The 11,408-nt window shown below is 44.3% G+C and overlaps 2 protein-coding genes across 2 annotated transcripts; both read left to right on the top strand.

The window, feature by feature from the left end:
* Window positions 1-767: 767 nt before the first annotated feature.
* Window positions 768-3,147, top strand: LOC139480287 (actin, cytoplasmic 1). The gene is made up of 2 exons (XM_071263339.1): window positions 768-966; window positions 1,932-3,147. The coding sequence occupies exons 1-2, from the start codon at window positions 844-846 to the stop codon at window positions 2,934-2,936; spliced, it is 1,128 nt and encodes a 375-aa protein (XP_071119440.1). The 5' UTR covers window positions 768-843; the 3' UTR covers window positions 2,937-3,147.
* A 7,260-nt stretch (window positions 3,148-10,407) lies between these two features.
* LOC139479640 (uncharacterized) lies at window positions 10,408-11,104 on the top strand. Its single transcript, XM_071262480.1, has one exon. It carries the CDS (start codon window positions 10,408-10,410, stop codon window positions 10,969-10,971), a length of 564 nt encoding a protein of 187 aa, XP_071118581.1. The 3' UTR covers window positions 10,972-11,104.
* The last annotated feature ends 304 nt before the right edge of the window (window positions 11,105-11,408 follow it).

Below are 11,408 nucleotides of genomic sequence, written 5' to 3'. Positions count from 1 at the left end.
GGTGTATAATGCAGTTTTTATGCCACATCTATGAACCAACCCAGCCTTGTGTGACTCTATTGTCTTTCCCGGTCCTCGGTGACAGATGGCACATGTTGCCATGGAAACGTGCAATCGATAATCACAGGTATTAAAACCGCGTCTAAAATAATTTGGGCTTAATAGTATCAAGTCAACATCTTCTGTCAAGAAACACTGTCGTAAGGAGATATATTTATGAAAGTAGTAATTCAAAACAAACTTTATTACCGTGTCAGTCTTAAACTGTTGAAGTTAAAATGTCCTTCACATACATTATCTAAATATTAGTTTTCAAACTAACGAGGGTCCAATCCTTAGATATATTTGCAAAGTGCGCACTTTCGACCTCATCGCCTGTCGCGCCCTGTGTTAATGTTGTGTGACTCATGAAATCGATTGCCGACGCAGTAATTCGGAGATCGATATTACAACTCTTGTCTCGGCTCTCAACACACATATTTTCTGCTAATGATAAACATTGTAAGAAGAATGCATTCACTGCGCCAGTTCCCATATTTGGTGGAGGTTAAAACGTGGATTCCACGCTCCAAGGAACACGTATTAATGCTTGCTGTAGTCGGCCTGCCCTTCGTCGCTTACAGCATGGGCCACTCAATCACAATGGGCGAGCGTCATTGTAGCGTAGATTGCCATATATGGTGACATGAAACTTCCTTATATGGCAATCTCAACCGCTCTTTCCGAGAACCCATGGTCGGGCGGTATAAATAGACAGGCTACCAAGCGAAGGTGTTCACTCAAGACCGGCTTTCAGTCAGGAGCATATCACTTCTTGTCAACCTTAAAACTTAAACACTAACCATGGATGACGATGTTGCTGCATTGGTTATTGACAACGGCTCTGGCATGTGCAAAGCCGGTTTCGCCGGTGACGACGCTCCAAGGGCAGTTTTCCCCTCCATCGTCGGTCGTCCAAGACATCAGGTAACTTTCATGAATTGATATTTTTGTATTATTAGAAATCATCATACGCCACTTTACTTTATTAATGTAGGTGCACTATGTTTTCTTGCACAGAGATATATTAACATACCGATACGATTATACGTCGTGGTCAATTACTGGCCCATATTCTTTTTAATTCCGATTGCAGGTTTTCGTACATGAAAGTTTTAAATAGGTTGTGTGAAACATGCATGTGTCTTTGTTGAAATTGTCACTGGAAAATCGTAAAAGTTATTTAAAAAGACAGGTAAAATGCAGCACCACTTCTAATGATTTCCTGCCCTTCGTTTGTAAATTTCATGTGTCTGCATAACTCGAGTTTCCAAATTTAATGTCGCGAGGCTACACTGCACGGGAGACACGTTGTCACACAAGCCGCGTCCTACCGGCGACTTGACACACTTAACGACGCCGGTTTAGGTCACGTGGCCGTCTTGGGTCAGGTGTGGCGTGATCTGGGTAGTGGGCGCCATGCCCCGAACCGGTATTGCGTACATTATGTACTTTTAGCCCCTGGAGACTTGTTACCCACTTAAAACACGATTGTAAATCAAAATGAAGGAACTAGTTAGTAATTCTTTCTTAAGATTCATAGTGATCGAATAAAGGTTTGTATTGGTTTCTACTATGCCTGTCCACTGATGGTCGTACAATGAGTTTAGTGTTAGTGGCCTTTTACGATTATGCTTGTTGTATAAGGCGTCTTACGGGATCGGTTGGTCAGGCTCGCTGACTTGATTGAAGCATGTCATCGATCCCAATTGCATGGATCGATGCTCATAATATCAATCAGTGGATTGTCTGGTCGAGACTCGATTTTTTACAGACCGCCGTCATATAGCTGGAATATTGCTGAGTGCGGCGTAAAACAACAAACCAACCAACCAACCTTAACTTTTCTTAAAAGCATTCAGCGATACTTATATTGTTTTTTTTATTTCTAGGGCGTGATGGTCGGTATGGGTCAGAAAGACAGCTATGTCGGTGACGAGGCTCAGTCCAAGAGAGGTATCCTCACCCTCAAGTACCCCATTGAACACGGTATTGTCACCAACTGGGACGACATGGAGAAGATCTGGCATCACACCTTCTACAACGAGCTCCGCGTTGCACCAGAGGAGCACCCCGTCCTCCTGACAGAGGCTCCCCTCAACCCCAAGGCCAACCGTGAAAAGATGACCCAGATCATGTTCGAGACCTTCAACTCTCCAGCTATGTATGTGGCCATCCAGGCTGTTCTGTCCCTGTACGCTTCTGGTCGTACCACGGGTATTGTTTTGGACTCTGGTGATGGTGTCACCCACACTGTTCCCATCTATGAAGGTTACGCCCTTCCCCACGCTATTCTCAGGTTGGACCTGGCTGGTCGTGATCTCACAGACTACATGATGAAGATCCTCACTGAGCGTGGTTACTCTTTCACCACCACTGCCGAGAGAGAAATCGTTAGAGACATTAAGGAGAAACTCAGTTACGTTGCCCTTGACTTTGAACAGGAAATGCAGACCGCTGCTTCTTCCTCCTCCCTGGAGAAGAGCTACGAGTTGCCCGACGGCCAAGTCATCACCATTGGTAACGAGAGGTTCCGTTGTCCAGAGGCCCTCTTCCAGCCATCCTTCTTGGGTATGGAATCTGCTGGTATCCACGAAACAACATACAACTCCATCATGAAATGTGATGTTGATATTCGTAAAGACTTGTACGCCAACACTGTTCTCTCAGGAGGTACCACCATGTTCCCTGGTATCGCCGACAGAATGCAGAAAGAGATCACAGCTCTTGCCCCAAGCACAATGAAGATCAAGATTATCGCTCCTCCAGAGAGGAAATACTCCGTCTGGATCGGTGGCTCCATCCTTGCCTCTCTGTCCACCTTCCAGCAGATGTGGATCAGCAAACAGGAGTACGATGAGTCCGGCCCATCCATTGTGCACAGGAAGTGTTTCTAAACTTTTGGCTGCATTGATATAAGACGTGATCTGCTCCTTCTGTATTACGGGCGGGGGGAGCTCTGTGGGGTTGGACCACTTCCGAGGGACGCCCGGCTGAGTTCCCCACGTCTGTTGGACATAATGAACGGCAATTTATTTTATTGTTTCAGCAACTTTTGTTACATTTTTTAAAAGAAAAAAAAAACAAATAAAAAAAAATACCTTTCAATTATGTTACTGTTATCAATCATCAAAGGTTATTGTTCTCAAGAACACCAATGTGTTCACAACAAGTGAGACCTCTATGTGTAGAAGTTTTGTTAACGCCGTACTCCGCAATATTCTAGCTTGACGTTAACTTTGAGTGAGTGAGTGGGGTTTTACGCCGCTTTTAGCAATTATCCAGGCATATCGCGTCGTGTCAGCTTAATGTGTTGGGTAAGCCCGAAGTGATGCAGGTCTCCGACGTTTACCACTTCGATGAAACCCACGAGCACGGGTATGGTGCTGACAAACCTAGAAACATAATTGGGGTGAACGGGGATTCGAACACAATCAGAGGCTTCTGACGTACCCAAGGGACGCAACTCTGCACAAAGGAATACTATACCCATTACTCGCGCCCGCGCACACACTCGCGAAATTAAACGGCAAATTGTTTCATATCGGGGATGATGCTAGCGAAACGAGCACAGGGTGAAACTTGGGTATCTTTTCAATGTCGAAAGCGACGACTAACGGCATCGGGTGGTCAGTCTGGCTGGGTTGATGTATGTCAGTTTCCCAATTTCGTGGATCGATGCTCATGATATCAATCACTGGATTGTCTAGTCAGATTCGATAATTGACAGATCGCCGTGATATAGCTGGGATATTGCTGAGTGCGGCGTTAAGCAATAAACAAACAACAATCAGATCGCCCGACACGGCGACTTCATGCGTAACATCGTACCCCAACAACGTCGACTGTCGCTCATGCTCTCAGTGACTGGTTTCTCTGACATTACCCAGTTTACTAACACTGTGATATAGCGAGACTACTGCTCTCTGCGGCGTTATGCAACATGCTCGCGCATATCCATGCTGCAAGAATTCCCACTTGTAGTACATTGACCCACGGGTTCTCACCCTCCTCCCTTGTTACCCGAATTGCACAGAGAGGCTCATGATCGTGCTGAAATCCATATATCGTGGGTCTGGAAGAACCACCCACTTCAAATATGATGCTTGCCGTAACGGGCGACTATGCTTGCCGTAAAAGTGGTCAGGCTCGCTGACTTGGTTGATGCATGTAGACGTATCCCAGTTGCGTAGATTGATGCTCATGATATCAATCATTGAATTGTCTGGTCCAGACTCGATTACTTACAGACCCAAAGACCCGAGTTTAATTCATGTTAATGAATCTCTATACGCACACATTCACATACGTGCGTGCGCGCACACACACACACACACACGATACAACAGTGCACGCATCATTCGCTCACTGGATTGTGTATATATATTTACATGTACAGTAAAATACGTTTATAACGAACACGCTTTGAACGAACTGACGGATATAACGAACATATATTTGGTCCTGGACGTTTGCTGTATGTATGCGAATAACGAACTACGGTTATACTGAACTCAAATCAGTGGTCCCTTGTGTTCGTTATAACCTCAGTTGACTGTATTCACCATTATAGTTTCGAATATTACGTTTCAAGATTCGTTATCTTGTGTATCATTTTTAACTAAATGCGTGCATGAATGTTCTGTACTTATCACATGAATAGAACTGAGGAGACCGAATGACAAATGTGCTTTGTGGGAGAACTGGTATACAAGAGGCCAATTTGCGCCTGACACGACAGCTGGGCATGGCACGCTGACACAGTTATCTCCCTTGAGGCCTCTTCCCATGTCCGACCAGATCAGTATTCTATCCGGATAGGGACTGATGTAAACGTCATGTATTAGGACAGGTGAGGTGGGTGAAATGGGATTTAACGTCGCGTCTAAATTATTGCACTTAAATAGCGACAGGCATGCACGTGTGTGTATGTGTGCGTGTTCGTGTGCGTGTGCGTGTGCGAGTGTGGCTGCTTGTTCTAGTCCGGACTGATGCCGATTTATAGTAATAGCTCACTGAAATATTATGCCGCAGTTTAACATGAATACCCCACTCGGACACAGTATACTGACTCCGAGCCGACCAGTCCTTGTTTTAGCCCCCTTAATGCCTAGCGCCAGACAGGGTAACAACAAGTACCATCTTTTCACGTCTTTTGGTGTGACGCGGCCTGTGATCGAACCCCGGACCTCTAGCACTGGACCACGGAGGCGGTCCCGCTCCCATGAATAACCCGTACAGAAAAGTGAGTGAGTGAGTATGGTTATACGCCGCTTTATATAAGCAATCTTCCCGCAATATCACGGCAGGGGACACAAGAAATGAGCTTCACACATTGTACCCATGTGAGGAATCGAACCCAGGCCTTCGGCGTGATGACTGATTGCTTTAACCACTAGGCTAACCCACCGCCCGAGTAGAAGATGTATATTCTCATGAATCACGGTGGTGACATGGAGAAGTTGACAAGCACAACAAATATACACAATCATGGTTAACAATTAGTGGTGCATACCCTGTCCATATTTAATATACTGAGCTGCTCTTAAGAGCTTCACAAGGGAAATATATTTACCACAATTGGATGGATGATATGTATTTCGTAAATGATCCAATTCACGACATTCTAAAATAAAATTATATTCACCCACGATAAATTTTACAAACTGAGCAAAACCAAAGTATCTTCCTTATTGATAAATAGAGAATCTCACCCGAGTGTCTTTTGATATATATATCAACACGAGTTGATAAAAGTGGAAAAATTCCCAGGCTTGCCGAGGATTTTTGCCACTTTTATCAACGAGTGTTGAAATATTTGATATCAAAAGACACGAGGATGAGATTTTATTTATCATCCAACATCATTCTTTCAACTTTTCCAATTTGTAGACAGTAATTAGGAGTGTCTTCAGTGTAAAAAGTACTGCAAACAGCTTCAGTAGCAGAGCCATTAGTGATGTCATTTGATTGTGACGTCATGGTAACCAGTGACGTCACAATGGTCTGCAAAGCATTGTGATGTAATTTCATTGCAGCGATATCTACAGTGTAGATATCGCTTGATTTCATCCCAGCGATATCTCCTGTGGGAGCCAGTTTGGGATGATAAACCATTGTTATACCATCTATCTGTTAAACCTGGCAGTCGGTGGGTGGAGTTCTAACTTTAGTAAGCCAAATACGTGGTACAGGGTCAGAGACCATCGACCAGTTGTGTCCAGTCAAACAGAAAGATATCCTCTTTGTATGGAGTCTAAATAGACATATAGGCAGGCGACCCAAATTAAACACACGAAGGGATTATAAATAGACTTATATAGACAGGCGTCACAAGGTTAAACACGTGTAGGGAGTTTAGAGAGACTTCTCTTGATTAATGTGGGTGAGTACTATTTGCAGGCATAGATTAATGCATCCGGGTGATGAGTTCGATGGAAGGTGTTTTAATCTCATATATTAGTTTATTGATCCGGAACTAAAGTTTTATTTTTTAAAAGCTGAGTCCATTAGTTCCGTTTGAGTGAAGAAAAGTACTTTGATAATAGTTTATTTGTTAAACCAAGTGATTCTATTCCATGTACACTCGTTGTGGTAAAGGTAACTTGTTGAAGGAGTCCCGGTTGTATACAGCACAAAAGAAGTTAAAGAAGACCCGATTCTTTCATATTACTCCTGACAACCAGACAATGTACCTGGTTGTTCTCTTACATTGGCAAGTTATATATACCTGCTGTTGTCCCAAATCACCCGAGAAGATGGCACATTCCATTCGTGAAAACATAACCAACTGCATTTCAGTGATGTGGTTGTGTGAAAGAAACCAAAATGTATAAAACATATTTATGTAAGTATTGTGTTTTCAATAAAGAGTAAGGTAACCTGCAGATATTAACGACGCTAAATTAAATTTCGAACATTAAGGATGTAAGGATGGCCCAAAACGCAGCGATTAAGCTTGATGGTGATCTGAATCTGTCACTTTACGTTTGGAGGCGCACCTGGCGGTCATCGCGGTCTGTTGCGGTCTTTTCTTCTTTGCAGGTGTGGATGCAGGTACGAATTGCACGTTGCCCATGACACCCACGAGCGCAGGTATGGTGCAGAGAAACCAAGACTCAACCCATGATCAGCGGATCCTGGGACTATTAAGGAGTGAAACTCTGCACAGACGCACTAGACAGGAGCTCACCTTTTCCTAGTATCAGCCGACACTGGATGCAGTGGGTTTTCGCTGTTGATTTTCATTTCGCCTAACATTTTGTGACACCATTTTTTAATGACCTCATGGTTTGTTGTTGAAAAAAGACGTCTGAGTCTGATTTTACGAATAATTAACCTTGACGTGATCATTGTTGAGGTGGTCCTACTGGACCTCGGGTCCTTGTTTTCGCATAAACACCCCGTGAAGAGTAATCAATTGTTTTGTTATACCGAAACTCATGTATAAGTGGTTATTTTCAGTTTTATTTTATTTGCAGTCTTCTTGTTTCTTGCAATTACAATTCAGGAGAGGTTTCCCCCAGGAATATCGGCGACCCGTGTAATACCACGCGGAGATGCTACGTTGTTTTCTAGCAGACGAGGTCAATATCGATCACGTGACAGGTCAATAGTGATCAAGTGATTAGTCGATATTCGAGGTTAGTGTCTGTCACGTAATTTTTATCAAACATTTCAGGTCCACTTTACTTTGGTTATGCCTGTATTGACAATTCTTGTTTCGAATCGAGTTGAAATCGAAAGATTCTAGGTTAAGTTGTAACAATACCTTGATATCTATGAATTATCTACGTCGTCTGAGATGTTGACCTCGCCGTCTCAGATGCTGGTCTCGTCATCTCTCAGATGTTGACCCCGTCGTCTCAGAGTTTGACACCGTCGTCGCAGATGTTGGCCGCGTTGTCTTCGTCTCCGATATTGGTCCCACAGTCTCAGAGGTTGTCCTCATTTGTTGGTCGCGTATATCAGATGTAATTTTATCAGTATCTAATCTTCTGGTTATTTCTGTCTTTGTTGAATATGCCTTGTCCGTGAATTGCAGAGGGAAAAATATTATTACAAATGTCCACCTTTTAAAAGGAAATACGAGCCAATATGTATTGTCTACGAGCTATACAGTTTACACAGGTAATGGAACAAAATAAAATCGAGAAGAGCGGAGTAACACACTGTTACTTTAGTTCATGTAATTCAAGATGGGTAGCTATAATATTCTCAACACATCTGGACTGTTTGCTGGAAAATACATAACGAACGAAAACGGAAATAGACAACTACCGTTTGGCGAACACACGGATATATAGTACTACTCATACTCGCCTAAATTTTATGACGAATTAGACACGTGAGTGCGTTCTCACGAGAACAACACACAGTGGGTAAGCGCTGTCCATGCCAAACCGGAAGTTGGTAGATAATAACTGCCATTTTCTCGCTGGAGAGTAGAAAATATGATTTCACCCGTGCACAATACCCTGACACACCAGACAGTAGAATTTGTCCTGTCCTCCCCGGATGGACAATACCATGACATCACAGACAGTAGAATTTGTCCTGTCCTCACCTGATGGACAATACCGTGACATCACAGACAGTAGAAAATGTCCTGTCCTCCACGGATGGACAATACTGTGACATCACAGACAGTAGAATATGTCCTGTCCTCCACGGATGGACAATACCCAGACATCACAGACAGTAGAATATGTCCTGTCCTCCACGGATGGACATTACCGTGACATCACAGACAGTAGAATATGTCCTGTCCTCCACGGATGGACAATACCCAGACATCACAGACAGTAGAATTTATCATGTCCTCCCCGGATGGACAATACCGTGACATCACAGACAGTAGAATTTGTCCTGTCCTCCCCCGGATGGACAATACCGTGACACACTAGACCGTAGAATTTGTCCTGTCCTCCCCCGGATGAACAATACCGTGACACACCAGACAGTAGAATTTGTCCTGTCCTCCCCCGGATGGACAATACCGTGACACACCAGACAGTAGAATTTGTCCTGTCCTCCCCCGGATGGACAATATCGTGACACACCAGACAGTAGAATTTGTCCTGTCCTCCCCCGGATGGACAATACCGTCACACACCAGACAGTAGAATTTGTCCTGTCCTCCACGAATGGACAATACCGTGACACACCAGTAAGTTGATTCGTCCTGCAATCCCCGGATGGACAATATCCTGATAACACAGACAGTAGAATATATCCTCTCCTCCCGTTGTGCAGGGTGTTCGGATCTTGTTTATCAAACATTGTATTGTTTTTTAACTGTTTGAGGCAGTCAAAGAAATGGCAACATCCATGTGGTTCCTTCAGGTGAAGACCGCCTCCATGGTTTAGTGGTAAAGCGTCCGCCAGGAGAGCGGAAGGTCCGGGGTTCGATCCCGATCATACCAAAAGACGTTAAAAGATGGTACTTGTTGTTACCCTGTCTGGCGCTCGGCATTAAGGGGCTAAAACAAGGACTGGTCGGCTCGGAGTCAGTATACTGTGTCTGAGTGGGGTATTCATGTTAAACTGCGGCACGGTATCTCAGTGAGCTATTACTATAAATCGGCATCAGTCCGGACTAGTACAAGCAGCCACACACACACGTGCATGCACGTCGCTATATAAGTGCAATAATCTTGGACGCGACGTTAAACACAATTTCACCTCACCTCACCTCACCTCACCTCACCTTGAGGTGAATGTGCTCAGCTCCAGTGAACACAAACACAGGAATCCCCCAAGCCTCGTTCTGGCATGACCGAAATCTCACCAACCACGTTCCAGCATGACATTGGGGTTTCCCAAGCCTCGTTTTGGCATGACACACTTTTAACTTTCCACATTTGCAGCACCAGCGCTGATCTCGACATTGAACCAAGCATTGAGGTTGTGGCATGTTATCTCCATATAAGGCCCTGCTGATCTGGAAGCACGTGTTTACATTGATTCTAGATATGGTCCCCAAAACACAAAGCTTTATTTCCATTTTCGGGCAGAGGAAATGTCGTCAACATCGTCCGGAGTGTCTGCAAAGTGAATTGTTCGTGACAGTCCATAAACGTAATACTGACACTTTTCTTTGTATATCAGGTAACGTAGTAGGTAATATATTTAACGTGTAGACCTCTAGATACCGGCCGAAAACTATGGATACACAATGTCATTTAGAAAGTTGTCAAATGTAACAAATGATATATTTGGGAAAACATTTTCTTAGTAAAGTGCAGATTCTCGTACTCATGCAGGGAGGCCATAACCATGGATTTTACGCCGCTTCATTAACTAATTCACTGACGTGAAGGCATTGCAGCTGTCTATTTCAGCCCTGGAATCTATGTTGTGCATCGAATGGGAGATGGCGAGTTCCTCTGCAAACAGCTATCTGAGAAGGGCTACAATTTGTCCGATAACACAGAAGCAGTACGGGAGATCAAAGAGAGCTTGTGCTATGTGGCTAAAAGCAATGATCTGGGGATTGCCAAAGCATCAGATACATCCTTCCAAAAGACATTCAAGCTCCAAGACGGGAAGGTCGTCACCCTTGGTAGCGAGATGGTCAAGACGTCAGAGATCCTCTTTACTCCTTCAGTTGGAGGTCTGTCAACTTCTGGGGTCGTCGCCCTCTTGAATAAGGCCATTGAGAAGTGCACTGCTGAACAACAGAAGGTCATGCATGGCAACATCGTCCTTGCGGGAGGCCCTACTCTCGCCACTGGGTTCGTGGAACGTGTGAAGAAGGAGGTGAAGACTAGGGCTGCCTATGCTAACGTTGTTGCTTCGGAACACCGAGAACACGCAGCCTTTATTGGAGGCAGCACCCTGGCCGCTCTGGACGACTTCCAGTCCATGTGGGTTACGGCGGCCGAGTACAAACAGAAGGGAGCCGGAGTCATCCACGACAAATGCAAGTAAACAGAACTGTTCGGGAGGTGATTGTCCAGTACATCTTGAGATGATTGACCAGTACATCTTGAGGTGATTGACCAGTACATCTTGAGATGATTGACCAGTACATCTTAGAGTGATTGGTCAGTACATCTTGAGATGATTGACCGGTACATCTTGAGATGATTGACCAGTACATCTTGAGGTGAATGACCAGTACATCTTCAGATGATTGACCAGTACATCGTGAGATAATTGACCAGTACATCTTGAGGTGATTGACCAGTACATCTTGATTCGTATGCTTTAGATACAACAGAAGCAGTACAACAGACTATAATAGTTTGCCCCTGTTATGTCTAATGGGACACCCCGCACTGATAATTGATTCAACACAAACTTTAGATTTACTCATGACTATGTGTCCCGATGTGCCCTTGAAAGGATTCTTTGTAAAATGGAAT

The sequence above is a fragment of the Haliotis cracherodii genome, unplaced genomic scaffold (genome assembly GCF_022045235.1).
Source record: "Haliotis cracherodii isolate W230 unplaced genomic scaffold, xgHalCrac1.p SCAF_4, whole genome shotgun sequence".
In the NCBI taxonomy this organism is placed as follows: domain Eukaryota; kingdom Metazoa; phylum Mollusca; class Gastropoda; order Lepetellida; family Haliotidae; genus Haliotis; species Haliotis cracherodii.
This window is presented reverse-complemented; position numbering and strand designations above follow the sequence as displayed.